The 18,074-nt window shown below is 36.7% G+C and overlaps 1 protein-coding gene across 3 annotated transcripts in view; it reads left to right on the top strand.

The window, feature by feature from the left end:
• Window positions 1–216: 216 nt before the first annotated feature.
• OGDHL (oxoglutarate dehydrogenase L) overlaps window positions 217–18,074 on the top strand; it is a gene marked incomplete at its 5' end in the record, with an annotated part of 44,970 nt that continues 27,112 nt past the window's right edge. Inside the window, 5 exons of one of the 3 annotated variants that reach the window (XM_080621677.1) lie at window positions 217–423; window positions 6,609–6,808; window positions 10,040–10,179; window positions 13,486–13,601; window positions 15,490–15,644. In XM_080621677.1, coding sequence (XP_080477803.1) covers window positions 217–423; window positions 6,609–6,808; window positions 10,040–10,179; window positions 13,486–13,601; window positions 15,490–15,644 — 818 coding nt within the window. Of the gene's footprint in view, window positions 424–6,608; window positions 6,809–10,039; window positions 10,180–13,485; window positions 13,602–15,489; window positions 15,645–18,074 lie in introns of those variants that run through there. The other 2 variants (XM_080621678.1, XM_080621679.1) reach the window with 2 other exon arrangements.

An 18,074-nucleotide genomic window follows, 5' to 3' on the forward strand; every position in this document is an offset into this window, starting at 1 on the left:
CTGCTGCTGTGAGTATAGCTCTGCAATCAGTCATGGAGTAGCCTCTCTCCTGAAAAGAACTTCATGCTATGCCTAAGCTTTGTTGATGAGGCACTGTAGCTATAAACCTCAGTTTTCACTGTGAGGCTGAAATGTGTCTGCAATTCATTGACTTTTCCTGATTGGGTTTGTTTTTGTTTTATTAACAGACTTAAATCTTCAGTCTAATGAACAAACATGAGTCATCTGAAGTTGTTTGCTGCTACTCTGAAGTGTCATGGTATTAAATTTCTGGAAAAGCAAGATATAGCTAGAAGGGTATTTTTACATGGCCAACGGTATGTTTCATCAGGAATCTCAGAACCATTCCTGAGTGGGAGTAATTCAAATTATGTGGAGGAAATGTATTATGCATGGCTTGAAAACCCTGGAAGTGTACATAAGGTAAGTTGAAAACGTGACTGTAAGTGATAATACTAGGTTAAGAGTGGAATCGATTATTTTTTCTTTTTTAACTTCTTTTATAAAAAGTCCAAAAAAGGTCTTGTGTGAAATGAAAAATGTGAAACTAATTTCCTACATATTGATTGTTGTAAGATGTGATATTGCAGCTAAAAAAGTAGAGAAGCCACAGGCATGGTGAGCTTAACGTAAGCTGCTCAGAAACTTTCAGCATTCCTCCATGGAAATGCTGTTCAAGCCATCTGTTAAGTAATTAGTTACATCTGGAAGAAGACCCAAGATAAGGTGATATCGGAGGATACGTTATATTGATGCACCTGTTGATGTTGATGCTTCTAAACTGCATAGGAAAAATGAATGTTCAGGTCCCTTTAGGTAGCGGTGGAAGTTATAACCTTAAAACTAAATCTGAAATTGTCAAAAAAGCCTTCTTAAGTGTTTTGAAAATTATTTTGTTGTGTCTCCCTCTCTAGGTGACGTACATTTGTTTGCTTTTTGAGAAACTTTAAATCTATTGCTGAAATCCTTTCTTGTGGGCAAAATATATAGACTTATTTTTTAACAAGCTTTCTGCTGACAAGGAGGGTTCTTTTATGGTGATACATGTATAGTAACTTAAGAAGCTGATGAGAAGTCTGACAAATTCTAAGACAGACAAGTCATTTTCTGGAGAAGTAATGTGAGTTGCGTGCAAAATGTCTACCAAATTGGTTGTGTGTTCCCTTATTCTCAAGCCACATGTATCAAAATGTCACTTAGAAGTTGTTGCTCTAAGTCTGATAATCTGTCTAGAGGGTGAGGAAATGGCGCATGTTAAGTTGGGGAAAGAAACAAAAAAAAGCAGTTTTGTAGCTGGTTTGTGTTTTTGTTTTTTTTTTTGGATGCTGCTTGTGAATTTAGTTGTGTTGGAAGGTGACATCTGCTGTGACAGTTCTGAAGACTGAATGCTATTCACGTGGCAGATAGATCCTGGGTTTTTTGTGTTACACCTTAAGTTGGAAATGAATAGACCTTTTCCAGGGTGGCTCCCTCTCTCATCCCATCTGTCTTTGATTCCTCAACGTGCAACTGCCAGCTGAAGTTCCAGCCAGTGTAGTGCAGGGTAGTACATTGTATTGATGCATTTAATTAATTTCTGAGAAGCACTTGTGATGCATTGGTGCTATAGATCAATATTAACTTTTTATTTTGAGGACACTGGAGGGATGAACTCCTGCAGAGGGAGTGTGTGTGTGGTGACATGTTGTTTTTACTTGTTTTATTCAAGTTACATCAACTTGTGGCAAACTTCTTCCCTTTAAGAAGACTGCAATTTCTTGCTCAGACCCTTTACAGTGGAGTGAATTTTGCTGCTGGAAAGTCTTGCAAACTTATGATCGGACACAAACCTCAGTGAATGCGCACAGGAGCGATACGCGGTTAAATTGGCCGTCAGCTGGAGCCCCGCGGGAGCTGGCCGGGGTGCTGAACCGTCGGGCCCAGCGCGCAGTTGGGCCCTGCGTAAAGGCCAGCTGTATCTTCTGCGGGGCCGGGAAACTCCCGGGGCCACCGCTCTAGCAAAGAGTTCTGCTAAATTTAGCTCTGCTTGTTATTTTGCTGGTACTTGGGGGTAGGTGGAAATGCTAAAAATCCTGCTGAAAGGCTATCCAGTTCATCTGACAGTTCAGGCACAGTGTGGCAGTGGATCCTGATGAGGCATTGCCGTTTGTAGGTTGAACAGCAACCGATAAATTAACAGAAGTGAATTGACAGTGGAATGTAAATGTATTGGCGGAGTAGGGTGTGGCCTAGGGAGTGGAGCCCAGGTAATTCAGGATGCATTTTAAAAGCATGTGAAGTCTGTTGCAGGTTAACTGTATGCAATATACTCACAATAGTAATGAACTGAAGTAAATTCACTGTGTGCCTGGTTTATGAGCCTTAAAAGAATATGATTGATGGGCATCCTGGGTGAATTTACAGCTATTCTTGTCTAAATAACCACGTTTTTCACAGCCTAGAAAAGAAGGAGGGAGGAAAATGATGCCTATGAATTTTGTTTCCTCAACAAAATCTATTTTTGGTTTCTTGAAAACTATCTTATTTTGTCAGCTGAAAGCTGTAAATACCTACCCAAGATTTTTGTGGACAGAGGTTGTTCAATTTGGGCTTTAATATAACACATTAAAAATGTGAAGACTTGAACTCACACTGTTTTCTTAAAAATACATAAGAGTTCATACTGTAGTTTAATGACTGTTGTGAACTTGTCATTCTGCTATGGCAAGTGGTGTAAGTCTTGGAAAACAATATCCATAACTTATGTTATGTTTGTTTTGCTATTGTTAGTAATTAACTCTCTCTGCAGGCCACTCATATTTCATTGTTTTATCCGATATGTCCAGTATGGTTTAAAGAGGCAGTTTGGGCTAGGTATTTAGACATTACATTCTCTTTTGTCTTTTTCCTCTATTTCCTATTTTTCCTCATGTTTCTTCTTGGATATCTTCTTATCAGAGGGGATGTGCCGCCTTCTAGTTGAGGAGATAAAAATGCTTTATTTTTCCTGGGCTTTAAAAATCATGCTCTATTCACTTTTACTTAGAAACTACAATTAATCAAGGCTCCTTAAATTATTTCTCTCTCAGAAGATCTGACTATACATGTTGTACCATGGATGCTTATTTAAAACTGTTTGAAATATGGCTGTCATGTTCCAATGAGCATATTCAGTGTTACTAGCATTTTTTCATTAGAATTTCTCCTTTCTATGTATACCATGGTTGTATATTAAGGAATTTATATGCATAGCAGCTTTCATTTTTTGTGCAAATCCATTCTTGATTCTCTGTTTTAGCTTGTCTTTTGAATCTACTATCCTTAGAGTAGCCAAAACAACAATCAGAATAAAATGACGTGGGCTCTGAAAAAGGCATCATTATTTCTCCTTGAAGCATGGTGTCAGGGTCATAGATCATAAGGGAGAAGCTTGACAAGGCTCAGTTATTACTATCACAAGATTAATTACAATACTGAATGGTTGGGTATTGAGTACATAATGCCTGCCATGTAATCTTGTATACAGTCACTTTACCATGAGTGTGTAATCACTCCCTCATTTTATGTACTTGGAAAAAGCATGGAGGTTTTGTTTTGATGTAATCTATTTTTTTTTAAATGGTATAATGATGCTCAGTGTGTGTCTTCTAAGGCTTTACTGTCCTCACTGCAGTTGATAAATATTGTGATGTCACTAGAAAAAAACCCAAATCATCAAGATAACTAATATGTTACTTGTTATTCTAAATGCAACACTGTTTATTATATGAGAACAAAATAGTGACACTAAATCACTTGAGTTTTCTTATATTACTTGAGAAAATAATGGTTAACTACAGTATAGATTTGCTGACAGGAAAAAAAAGAATGTATCACATATCACTATAGTAATTTTTTTTTTTTACAGATATATTTTTCTATTATAGGTCTCCTCTACTATTTTCTTAAAGAACTTTACCAATTTAGTTTAGAACCTGTAGGGTTGCTGTGAGACCAAGCTGGTCTTCTGTCTGTTCAGTCGCATGGCAAATGCTAGTGCCAAAGACTGACATTGATACACATGACTTGAAGACTATAATCTGGTATCAATCTTGAAAGACACTATAGAAATTTGTAAAGGCTTTGATGGATGTGTATCTAGAAAAAACTAATTTTCTGTAGCTGAATGATGTATTTTCCCTCCCTTCTGATTAAATGTCTATCTTGCCCAACAAATCAATAAGTTAAAAGATGCCATAGCAGAAGATAGTGTGGGTTCCTTCTGTCCTAGCTGGCTGCATCTTCAGATGTAAACTTTTTCTTTATGTCTGTGAGTTCGCATGGAGAAAGGGCCGTATGCTTGTTCTCCTTACACAGGTAGCTTGGTGAGCAAGTCTGCTTGGATTTTGTTAGCAACTGTCTTACAGAGCACTCATTTAAAAACATATTCTTTTTTTGTGGGACTGTGCTGCGGTAACTTTTACATCTAAATGAAAAGGTTTTGACCCAATAAAAGAATAGTTATATTACTGTTGACTTTGTATGTGTATCATGGTGTTGGAAGAGGTGAGGAAGGATTCTTAACATAAGCAAAGCATGTTCTTTATTAAAACTTTGAATTAATACCAAATGTCAGTTTTGTCATGGATCCAAGTATGTGTTTGGGATTTCCTAATTTAATGAAAGTTAATAACTGTTTATTGTCAAAATAATTCCACCAATCTAAGTAGCCTTAGTTGTGAAATGAAGGGGTTGTATCTATTTTTCGCTGTCTGTGATATGCAGGTTCTCAGATGAAGTGCTGCATAGGCATGGAACAACACTACTGTGCTTAATACAGAGTAGGAAGGTGTATAGGGAGAATGCCAGAAAAAATACAGTTACACCGATAGACTCTTGTAGATTATTTATAGGATGTTGTGTAAATTCATACTTCTAATCTCAGTGCAGCTATCAAGGTGTCAAGGTAAGAAGAATATAGAAAACTGGCATAAATGAGAGAAGGTAGAAGGAATGAGTTCTTCATCAGTGTGTCTGGAACTGACCTCCAAGCATGATCTGTCCACCCTTATTTGTCATGGCATATGGAAGTTAGACTGTATTTAGCTAAAGTCCATGTAAGACTAGGGTGGTAAATTAAGGTAAGGTTATTGTATTTTGTATCACTGCAGCTTTGTATCAATGGAGAAATAAGAGAAGTGCATTAAAGCAGTGTTTTTTGGGCAGTGGCTTCATGCTAATGATGAGATTCCTGCCCACAGGTTCAGTGAGTCCTCCCACTTCTGTAACTTGAACTTGGAAGTTTGAGTGATTTTTAGTGTTTGTGTACTGCCCCTCTCATAGGGTTTCTGAATACCTTAAAGCTTGTAGAAATTTTAATATAAAGATTTTTTGTTAATGAAATAAGAATTTAAAAAATATACTTCTGTCATGCAGTGTTGGTATTACATTGTTTTGATTCTCCTGTGTATTCTGTAATGACTATATTAAGTAATGTTCTTTTTAAAATCAAATCTTTGGGCTACTTTTTGTCTTTTCTGGCAATGGTTTCTTAAAATGTAGAATGTGTTAGTTCCAAGCTCACAGCCAGGCTAAATGACATGCACTGTACAGAATGAAATCTGGCTTTTACAGTTCTTCTATTCCAGTCACAAACATTTTAAAGTTTTGAAATAGTTTCACAGTTTCCTTGTCTAAGTTAGCTGAATTGAGGAAAGTGTTCTATGACCTTTCATTACCTTTTGTGGGAACTATAAGCTAAGCACAAGTATTGCTTAGTCCCCCACTATAGCAGACTTTCTTTCTTGTTGGGTATAAACATCTTGGATGTTTTATCCCATTCTGTTGGTAATATATCTAATACCATTCTAACCTGGGACAGTGACCACCTCATCAGAATGGAAACAGTCCAGGAAAACAAGATTTGGGCATATGTGGAGAGAGTGGCTTGTGTAAAAGCACAGATGGAAATAAAAGGATCTTTCATTTGTTGTGATTCAGTTTCTGAAATGTGTACTCTTCTAAAATTATGACTTGTACCTGAAACCAGGTCCATAATTTCTTTCATAGTAAGGTAACCTAAGGTAGTGAGTAAAGAATCTTAGACCAAAAGCCTCACTTGGAAAAGCTGTAATTACTTTTAAACAATTTCTTCAAGAAAGGCCCTTAAGGACTGATTCTGATTTAACATATTCAGCGAGCATCTTAGAGTATCATAAATTCTTTAAGTATCATTAAAGGAATAGATTAATTTAATTTATTATAGTTTTCAGTTTTATAGGCTTGATACCTCTTTACCAGCAGCATAATATCATACCCATTACTGGTTGCCTGAGTAAATAGCACAGTTAAAAAGAACTGTGTGAATGAATAATGTATGAAGATGCTTTTCACTCATATGTGCTAGAGAGTTTTCCACTGATCAAGCTCAGTATAAGAAATTATATGAAAGTGTCTTTGTGTAAATGAAACACGTAGTTGCTACCCTGATGTAGACCTATTAGTGCTGTCTTTTTGCTGGCTATTAGTGGTACTTAATTCTGTAATGTAGTGAGGTGCCATTTGCAGCTTGAAGGAGCTGATTTTGGTTGAGACTTTTGTTTGAGGTAATAAATTTTCCTTCTTCTTTCCTTCTCTATACTCATGTCCAGTCCTGGGATTTGTTTTTCCGAAATGCTAATGCTGGCCAAGCATATGATCCCCATCTACCAGATCAGTTGGAAAGAAAGGCATCATTTCTTCAAAGCCATGGCCTGGCCCAGACACCGGGTAAAGCTGAAAAGCTTGTTGAAGATCACCTTGCTGTGCAGTCTTTGATAAGAGCATACCAAGTAAGTGTACTTTGGGGGAGGTGTGGAAGGGCCTCTTCTTACATTTTTGTCTTCTGATCTTAACGCTTGCCTGTTGTCTGACTTCTGATCCATAATGTCTCGAACCTGACAGTTTTATCTTCCCTGCACAGTGTCTGAACACTGAGGTCCTGGATTCAGACTGGGATGCTCCTCTGTCTTAGCAAATTCCAGATTCAGATTACCCACATCCCTGATGCTTTTTATCTGATTTAACCTGGAGGCACTTTATGGAGATAGTAATTTGTGGAAGGAAATAACAAATCTGTTGGATTTTGCCTGTTTACCAGGAGCAGAAGCCAAACATGTCGACACTTAGCCTGTACTATTATTTTGACTCACTTGACTATATTCAGGTTGTGTGTGTGTCTGATTCAGTAAGGTAATTGACCAAATTGGAAAACTAAGTTATCTGAAATAGCTTTGTTTGATATGAAGGCAGTTGTCCTGGATATACTGGTACTAATGAATCTCCTGATGTGTGCAGCAAAATCAGAACTTTTCCCTTTCTTAAAGAGGAAACTTTTCCATCATCCAAGTCTGTCTTCAGCTCTGGGAAAGTTTGTGTTACAGTTCTGAGTGTTACTACCTTTCTTTGAGAAAAGAGGAAATGTGTTTCCCAATTCATACATCTAGTGTGAATTTTTAGATTCCTGATTTGAGGAGGATTATAGGTAGAAAGAGAGAGGAGAAATAATGAATTAACCAGAAATTGAATTTTGGGAGGCTGATAGTACTGAGTTTGATTCTAGCTGTTGATGAATTTCTTTTAGAGAGCTGTTCATGGAAGTTGACTTTGTTTCACATTCAGATTTTTTTTTTAACTCTTTTATTAAATTAAGAAATTAAGCCTAATATCCTAAGACTTTTAACTCCTGTTTGCTGGGATCAGAGGAATAGAAGAACAACTCTTATTTCTCTACACATCACATTGTCACCATTGATTCAGTTACGAACGATGTTATTCTAGCTGTTGGAGAGGTGTTGTAAAAGAGTAGAAAGGTTTGTGAGTATAAAGAATATATGAAATTTGCTTAGAAATAGCTATGTAGAAAACAACTACTTCAGCCAGTTCACTTTTCCTTGCAGTAAAAAATGGTTGAAGAATTAGAGAAAATTGGAGAACATTAGGCTGCTTTGACACCATTTACTTGAAAATAGTTCAGGGGTTGCCATTTTGTTTCCTTTATTTGAAAGACTCTGCCATGCAATTCAAGTGATGGAACAGAAATGTCTGTATAAATGGCAGGAACCCCTGTGTTTTGCAACAATGAAAAAGGTTTACCTAAGGCAACTCTCTGTTTTTAAAAGGTATTTAATACCCTCTAAATTCAGTGTTGAAGGGATATGATTAATTTGTGACCTTCCTTCACCTGATAATGAAATGAAGTGGAGAAGGATACGGAATTTTCATTTTTCAAACCTGTCAGTATTTTATGGGGTTTTGTGGTAAACTGCTTTGTGGTCTGTTGAGCTGGTCTTCTGAAAAGGCAGTTAATCTCTTGCTTTTTTAATGCAGAACACTGCTTGTGCTGAAAGGATTTCCAGTGAAATGTGTGTGCTTAACAAAAATGAGTTTATGTAATTAGTCTTGAGTCTTCTTTTATAATGTAGTTGTTAGGGTTTTTTTGCCTTTGTGTCTAGAAAATATGATTTTAAAGTCAAGTTTCGGGTAGTCTGTATTTGCACTTTGTCAAATTTATGGCAATTGTTGAAAATTTTCCACGCATGTGTTTTCAAAAGGTAGAGTTTTGCAGTTGCTACTGTTTTTTGTATGCAGTGAACTAAGTGGAAGTTATTAAAAAATTACTTGATATTGAGGAAAATATTGTTTTCTGGTTAAAGACCAAACTGCTTCTGGAGTGTAATGTGGCACATCGATTTGCTTCTCTGGGTTTTAGTGTTCTTGCTAATCTTCTTCCTCTTCCTACTAATACTGCAGAACAGATGTAGCTTGGGGAGGTGAATTCTTTTTCTGTTGATGATGCTTGAGACAGAATTGTTTGCTTAGTTCCAGGCAGATAGACTTTGTGTGTGGTAAACAATAAGGTGGCACAGATGTTGCCATGGGCATTATTTGGCCTGTCAGAGTTTTATTACTGGTGATTCATGAGATGCAAAGAATCTCACAGGCCAGGCTGAATTTATAGGGCTGGTGGTTCTAAAAAAGATGCCGTATTTCTGTTTGGTTATGAGTGGAAAGCATTTTGTTGTGAATTCTCCTACAAATACAGAACATTTGAATAATGTTTTTACAAGCCACTGTTTGATGAACCACTCTTTAACCACACTCTGTTACTGTGTGGTGCAATTCATTATTCATGTTGCAGTTTATGGATATGTTTCTTCAGAAACAATTAGAATACTAGTAGTGTAAATGAAATTCTACCAAGGTGATCTGAATTTTTCCTTAAAAAGAAAAACATTAAGGAGAAAATATTAATATATTCATTTACAAAAAGCTTTAAATTTGGTATATGAGAGTCACGCACAAGAGAGATTAAAAAAAGTGTTTCATTTGTGGCTCTATTGAATCAATTAGTTATTTCTTCTGTACCAATGGTATATGTTAATGTAAGATAATAGTTTATAGCAGCTTGTGGTGTGGATCAACACCAGTAATATGAAAGATGGCTAAATTCCCCGCTAAATTTGAGTTCTTTGGTGTCTTGAATGTCAATTTTATCATAGATGAAATTCCCAAATTTGCATGAAAAAAAAATGCTATCTGATACTATCTGATGTGGAGCAGAGCTCATGAAGAACAATCCTTTCACTTCCATTATAGACTTCTTCAGCACCAATCTATGTTTCCAGCTCAGCAGTGCTCTATTTTCATGTTATGCAGGTGTGGGAAGGCAAAAATACAAAATGAATGAATTAGTAAGTGATGGGATATAGAGAAGTCATAGTTTCTTAATTTTGCCCGAAGATTTAGAGTACGATCGTAAAGTAGGGTTTTTTTTTACTTAAACTTCAGTGTAATTTTAAATTGTATGTGAGACAAAATGAAGTTAATGTTCTAATGTGTATTCAGCAATTTTTAATAGAGGTATTACATATATACATATCCAGAGATATAGTATACATATATGCTTATGTTCTTATGGAAAAACTTGGGAAATTTGAGCCTCTCATGACATTAGTGGTGTTTGTTTATTTGAATTCATGACTGATATACATACTATGGAGAGATATACAGTGGTTTTTTCGTTTTGTCTCACTTTTGTTAGTGTGATTTTACTTTTCTTCACTTTCCTTCTATTTCAGATCCGTGGCCATCATGTGGCTCAGCTGGATCCCCTTGGAATTCTGGATGCAGACTTGGATTCATTTGTTCCATCCGACTTAATCACTACAATCGATAAACTTGGTGCGTCCACTGTATGCTTTGTTATTTGCAATGGTTGTTTGTCTCTTTTGTTTCATTGGGCTGAGGTGATGTAATAAGACGTTTCAGGGAAGCTTCTACCTTTTCTGCTTGCTTGTATCATGAAATAGTTTTCTTTGGCATCTGTAAAGAGGCTCAGATTTCAGGATGATGGAATTTCTACTCAGATCAGAGGTGAGGTTCCTGTGAATTCACCTTCTGATGAATGATGATTATAAACACTTTATAAACTCCAAATCTTATGGTTTTGAGCCACACCAGAAATTAATGCTAATCAATACATTCGGCCAAGATTCTGGTAATCTAATTTACTTTTATACCATTATGCTTGATACTTGTTTTGATTGGAGACATCTGAAGGCTAGTCAATAGGAAAACCAAATAAAACCAACTTGCTGGATAGAGAAACTACATTTCATACCAAATTTGGATTCTAGCTTCTGATACTTATTCCCTCTGTATAAGTTGAAGAAGTCTGAAGTTATCAGAAGAAAACATCTAAAGTGTAGAATTCTTGACTTGTGTATGTAATTCAGTGGTGATCATTTTAGTTTACAACTGGAAGAGTGTAATACACTGGGGTCTGCTTTCGCAAAGGTTGTTCGGGTTGCTAACAGGGCATGACTTTGACAGATTGCACTGATCAATTTCTTTGCTCTCTCTGCTTGAATAAAAACCCATCTGATTGATTTTTCTCTACTCTTCAATCTACCTGATTTGTTAAAAAGATGGCTTTATACTAGGTAGAGACCCTGAGTCAATTTTATTTTGATATGTAGAGAAGCTTTTTGGACAGGGCATAAAACATAGTGCAAGTACTAGAGAAAACACATTCTGCTTAATTTTACTTTAAGTACCTCTACCGCCTCTTTGCTGCTTTATTTTTTATTTCTGGTGGTAGGAAAACAAGCAGTTCTGACCCTTTATCACATCAAGGCAGTGGAGTGCTTAAGACTAAATAGAGAGGTGCTTACACAAAGCGGGGGTTCTTTTTGAAGTTTGTCAGCTTTGATTAAAGGAAAATACCTACTAGAAAATACGTTAGACATTTATTGAGCAAGTATAATTTGTTTGGAGCATGGGTGATTGCTAGCACGTCAGTGCAAATTTCTTTAAACTGTGCAGATAGTTTAGTACAAAGCATTGTGACTCACCAGAAGGCATCATACTGAAGCTCTCATGAGCATAGGAAAAAGGTCCTAGACTCTGAATGAGAAGGGGGGATGTGTCTGAGAGTGTAGCTGAGGTGCTAGTTCAGTTTGTGAGGGAAAACATTTCTAACATAGTCTAGGCACCACAAAAAAAAAGGAAGGATCTTAAACATTGTTTATCCTTGACTGTTCCAGGCAGAAAACTTATGAAAGGTCTGTGGTGGTACAGAAAGTATTTTAGTGTTTGATTTTTTTCTGTGCATTTTCTTTGTCATGTCATCTGGTTTCTTTTTTGAGAAACTTTCTGGGAGGAGCTTTCTTCTGGGAGTTGCTTCTAAGAATGCAGCTAGTTGCAGATGTACCTACTGCATGATTCAAGTTACAGAATTGTTTTCAGGAACTCCTGGATTTTGACGAGGGTATATCTCTTTAAACATGAGGTGATGCTTCAGTAAGTATGCAGTGCTGTCGTACAAAGCACAGATGTTCTGTGTGTGCCCAGATCACTCCTGTACGTGTTCTGGTTTATGCATGGGAGAACATGAAAAGCCTATGAAGTCAGAGAAAGTCAGCAAAAGAAAATAAAAAAAAAAAGAATGCTAACACTGCTTGGTTTCAAAAGATACTAAAGCCCCTGTCATCCCCTGTGTCCCTCCCAGTTCATCCTTTTCTTCTCTCTCTAAAAATTACATTAATTTTGTGCTGGAAAAATCTACTATGGTACAAAAAAGTAGAAATGGTGGTACACAAACACTTGTTTTGGTTACTCCAGATTTGATATTTTAATATATTATTAAAGTATTATTAAACCTCAAATGCACTATTTTAAAATATATTATTTTTATAACGGATGTGTTGTTACTGACAGCACTAAAAGTAAAAGTGATGGTAACACAGGTCTAGGGCCTGACTTCAACTCTAAATGCTAAGTTCCATTATTATTGCATCTTTTAATTGCTTCCTTGCTTTCATCATCAGAAAATTCATTTAACAGGAAATAAGGATCACTATTCTATATTGATTTAAGCATTACATGCAGTCTTATCACTGTCATACAGTGTTCAAGTGGATGCCTACAGCTTGTCTGGAACCAAGATAAAGAGTTCAAAACTAAAAGTAAAAAAGCTATTTTTAGTTTTTAAAATATTTTTAGATGTACACACACACATACATAGTTTTTATGTATATGTAAGTTTCTATAGCTGTATGTAATGCTATTGTAAATTTTAGAGATTTGCTTCTTACAATTGTAAAAAGCTATTTTTCCTTTCTTTGTTTAACAGGTTTAGATTAAACTTTACCATGCAAAGTCTTTAACTTGCATTGATACCAGTCTTTCAGTTTTATCTGTTGTATATTTTGGCTTTTGAAAATGCATAATAGTTAAGTTAAATATTTTCTTAAACCATATTCTCATTCAGAAGTTGTTCAGATATGTTGAAATCAAGATGGGACAATATGCTTAAACAACCCCTTCTTTTAGTAGTTGGGGGTGCATGTGTGAAAATGTGTCTGCTTTATAAGGGGTTGCTGATTGGGAAATAGAGCTGTACAGGTCATTACATGGCTATTTCAAACTTCCTATAAAGAGAAAGAAGGTGAACAGAGACACCTTGGAAGATACACCAGAGTGTTTGCACAGTGTAACATTGAACAAGTTCTGTGTTTTCTTTTAGTCTATCCATTAATGTTGTAGAAGTTAGTCTAGTACGCTTCCTGCTAACTGGTTGTCTGTGAAAAGTGGTTCTTTGTGTTTGCTGCTCATGATAGAGCAAGGAAGAAATTCCAGTCATTGCAGTTAGTTATTTTACTAAACAGTGAAGTGCAAGATATCATACGGGGAGTTGCTGGCATTTATGTGAAAATGTGAAAAGGTTTGGGTGATTTTAATTTCAGTTGTTCTATCTGAGCATTTAAGAAAGAATGGTTTTGTACTTCTAATCAAATAATAACTATTTAATTAAAACATTCCAGACTAGTGGATGTCTCCAAAATATTCACATTTTAAGTTTTTAATCTGGTACCTTCTTTCTTGATGTTGCTTTATTAAACTTAATTTGTGGTGGCTTGAAAAACAATGCTGGTTTCCTTTTTATCTCCTGCTCTGCTTCACAAATTGGTAATGTACCTGTTGTAGGGTTTTATGGTTTGCATGAATCAGATTTGGACAAAGTCTTTCAGCTGCCCACAACCACCTTCATAGGAGGAAATGAGAACAGTCTTTCTTTGCGAGAGATCATCAAACGACTGGAGGTCAGTAGGACATTTTGTGATTTGTGATTGTTTTTCATCCAAACAGAAGTGAACATTTTCCAGTTGTCAGTCATAAACTTACCATTTGTCAGTTATTAACAGAGCATGTAAAGAATCCAAATGATGTTAAAAACAACCCTTGCACTGTTTCTAGAGATGGCAGCACCATCGGTTTCGTTGCCTGCATATCTGAAATCCATAGATTGAGTAGAAAAGAGGTGAATATGGTAGAATACTAATCTGGGCCCTAGTTCTGTGAAGAGCTGACATTGTTTCAAAGGAACAGAGCCTTTAAAACTTGTCTTTTTAATGTTCTATGACAGATAAAACACCTTTGCACCTTAGTACTCAGGATGCGCAGGGGTTACTCTCAGACCCCTTGCTTTAATGAGACTTCTACCTAAGTGAAAATACGAGGTATGGGTACTAAATTCATGAAACCCCAGCGGTAGCTTGTAGATAGTGATGGTCCTTGTTTTCCATCCCCAATCCTTTTTCTAGAGTTTCATTATCTGACAGGGGATATGGTTATGCTATGTAAAGTTATCAAAGCTAAAATAATTGAAAGCAAAAATAATTAGAAGGAATAAATATAATTAGAAGGGAACTCCGAATAGCAAAACAGTGAGTAGGAATGATAATGAATTTTTTAACTACTGAGCTAGTAAGTATTGGATATTTCCGATTGTCCTTTTAACAGGATGTTGGAGTACTGAAGTTGTAGATATTTCTGTTGCACAGTAATGAAATCCATAGGAGTAAAAAGGACTAGGAGTGAGGAAATAATTTAAAGGATGAAATACAGAGCTGAGTTACAAAAATGTAAAAATAAAAGCATGTAAGAGTTCATGGCTTTGACCTGTTGCAAGTGTGAGAGAATGTATTGACTTGCACATCAGACTATTATATCAGCTTAGCTGATGCATGGTAGCTTGTTAAGTCACGTTTCTGTTACACAATTGAACTCTATATTTGCTTTCTGGTTTTTGCACTGCATGCCTGTGCAGCAGTTTTCAGAAGATAACCCTGAAAATTGTCATGTGAAAATAAATAGGCAAAATGAATAGCAAAATCTAAAAACCTCAAGGAACTGAACAAAGAGAAGCGACACTCTGGTTTTCCTCTTCAGAGCTTTGGATTTTTTTTTTAATTAAAGTTAACATTAAATTCCTTTTTAGAGGCACACTACGTGTTCAGTGTGAGTTTATCTCAAATCAAACTCAAATGGGGTCTTAGTTCTGTTGACCTGGATTTTGAACACATTTTTTCTGGAGAAATATTCTAAGGTAAGAAAAAGAAAATGAAAAAATGCAGCAGGCGGATAAAACTTCTGAAATGTCTTTGAATTTTTTCCCTACCCTTTCTCTGCTCTTAGCTGCTTGGCTTCTTTTTTGAGATTTTCAGTCTTCTTAGACTTGACAGTTACCAGATAATTTGCATGAGGCTTCATAGCTGTCCTCTCATTGTCTTTATGGCTTGATTTCAGGTGACATTTGAAAAAGACAGGGTAAATTTTGATGAATGTCATGAAATCCTTGCTGGTGCATCTAAAGAAAAGACTATTACGCCTGCAAGAACAGTAGTGAGTTAGGTGAAATATGCCAGTCAGTTTAAGGCAGGTTTATTGGCCTAAAACCAAATGAGAATCTTCCAGATTCCGAATTTTGAAATGTTACCTTGTAGAGAAAGTTTTCTGGCACAAAACTAGATTCAGTAAAATAATATGTTTGCTTATAGGATTACTGTGGGGAAGATACAGTAGAAGAAGAAGAAGACAAGATACTTTCAGAGAAATAATATATGCAGAAAATGTAATTTGAAAAATATATTTGTTTCCTCATGGCTCATTAACTTCCAAAGCCTATGTGTTGGTGTTTTCACATCCTAGAATACCTACTGCCAACACATTGGCTTGGAGTTTATGTTCATCAATGATGTGGAGCAGTGCCAATGGATCCGGCAGAAGTTTGAGACCCCGGGAGTTATGAAGTTTACTAATGAGGAAAAAAGGACTTTGTTAGCAAGGCTGGTGCGCTCAATGAGGTATGCTGGGGTGGCACTTGGGACTGCTCTATGACTGCTGGGTGTAAGCTGGTGTGGGAAGCTAGTGTGGTCTGTAAATTGCTGAGGTGGAGGTGAAGAGTCTAAGTGAAATCAAGTACAAGTGGGTGTACTTAATCTGGCTGTGATATCAAAGGGAAGTGTGTGCTGTGAGGTGGGGTCATGATCTGTGTAGTGAATGTTAGTATTCCATTTCCTTAAAAGGCAGGTTGTTCTGTAACACTTGTGCAGCCTTTAGTGGCATATCTGGCAATGTTTTCATTGGCTTGCAGAGATAAACTGGGGAAAAAAATGTTTCAACAGACTAGTAGTATGCATCTGTGTTAGAGATTCAGAATTTCAGAAAATAGGTGTCAAAACAACACTGGATACTGATCTTCTGCTGTATTCTATCTACAGTGCATCTTTGTAGCACCATGATCAAAGGAAGCCATCCCAATGGTCAGCGCAGGAAGAATTTTTAGATGGGTGAGGTGTCCCTGCCCATGGCAGGGGGATTGGAACTGGATGATCTTAAGGTCACTTCCAACCCCAACCATTCTATGATTCTATGGGTGAAGTGTTGACATGAGCATTGTTTGACTTGCTGGGATGGTAACAGTCTCTTTGGAAAGCTGTGCCAGGATGGGACTGGGTTTGAAAGGCATAATGTGATTTCAAGTCCTGTTTTTTCCATTTTCCTTTTGAGTTATGCCAAGATGTGCTGTATGGTTGCATGACCTGGCAGCAGAAGTTTTGGTCTCTGCAATATATGAATGGAAACAGCTGAAACAATTGGAAACAGCTTATTGATTGCTCCCATTGTGGCAATCTGTATGAAAATACTATGATCCCAGAGACTGAATTTCCGTCTTGTCCCTAGAACAAGAATGTATTCTCAGGCACATGATTTATTCCAGTTCTTACAATTTGAAACAGTTTGTATATCCTTTGATAAACACAAGAGTTAGAAATTCATAAAAATACATTTTTTCACTAAGCTTCTGTTTTAAAAGATTTAAAAATGAAACACTCATTGAAGGTGTTGGAAGATATTTTTGCCAGGTATTTTGTTTGCTAATATTATAGCAAGATTGTCTCATTAAAAGTTTAAACAGAAATGAAAAAAGTCACTTAGTGGTCAGGTGAATATTGCACTTGAGTAAGTTTGTTTAACAAACCCTCAGCATCTCCATTTGTCTTGAGGCAGGAATTTTGCTTTTGTTCCTGTGTAAGCTGTGGAAAGATCTGGGGTTTCTAGAAGCATGAAGGAACCAAACGTTCATCTTCTGCCAAATTTCTGGTTGTGCTCTTGAGATTTGTGGCTTTGTAAAGCGGATAGTAATAATTTTGCCCAAGAATACCATTTTCAAAAATGTTCATTCCAAGTACTACGTAGTTCAGTACTCAAAACTGAATTTTAAAGTAGGATTTCTCATCCTTTGTGCTGTTCATGGTATGTTATTGAACAAAGGGTCATTTTTAACTATTCTTCCTGTAAAAGTACTCTCTGTGTATCTTTTAGCTACTGTGTGTATGCATTAGTAAACAATGTGTTGTGGTTTAAGCCCAGCCACTTAGCTCAATCGCGCTCAGCCGCCTGCTCACCCCTGTCCCTTTTCCCCTCCACAGGTGGGATAAGGAGGAGAATAGAAAGAATGTAAACCCCGCAGATACGACTGTGAAACGATGTAGTTCTGTAGTAGTGGCAGTTTGCCTCAAATAATGAACTTTCTACTTGTCCACTACTGGCTTGCCGCAGCAATAAGGAGGAAAACAGTGTGTACACCACTTTGATTTGTCATGTAGGACTTGCTGTTCACATGGGACCTCACTTGCAGTTTATATAAACTGGCACAGCCCATCAGACTTCCCTGAGGAATTCTGATAGCATAGCTCAGCTGAGGGTCTGGCTTGTTGCTTGGATGGTTGAATTGTAAGGGTATTGATGGATGAGCTAAGCAGTCTTTCAGCAACTCTTCACTTCACTGCTTTTAGGACCTCAATCTAAAGATATAAATGTCAGCATTCTAAGTGAGGAATAGGGCAAGTATTAATGGATTATGGCAGTGTTATGAGTTGAGGCATTGCACAGATGACTTAACCAATACAGTTATTTTCATGAAGATGTATTTTCTTTGCCTTTTGTATCCCCAAGCTTTACAACATAGAATCCTTTCAATGTCTGTTAAAAGGTACTTTTTAAACACTTACATTGCCTCTGGCCCAAACGCATTAAAGAATGAAAGAACATAGAGCTGTCTGGGATTGACTTCTTTCTATAGCTGAAGCTGAGGCAGAGATACCAGTGTCCTAGCTCTTTCTGTCACGTTACCATCTGTTACATCACACAGTCTGAGAGGAGTCCTGCTGTTGGATAGGACCTGTGAAGTAGGCGTGTTTTCTACTGTGGTTTTCTACAAGCATTTAATT

This window comes from Psittacula echo (genome assembly GCF_963264785.1).
Source record: "Psittacula echo genome assembly, chromosome: 6".
In the NCBI taxonomy this organism is placed as follows: Eukaryota; Metazoa; Chordata; class Aves; order Psittaciformes; family Psittacidae; genus Psittacula; species Psittacula echo.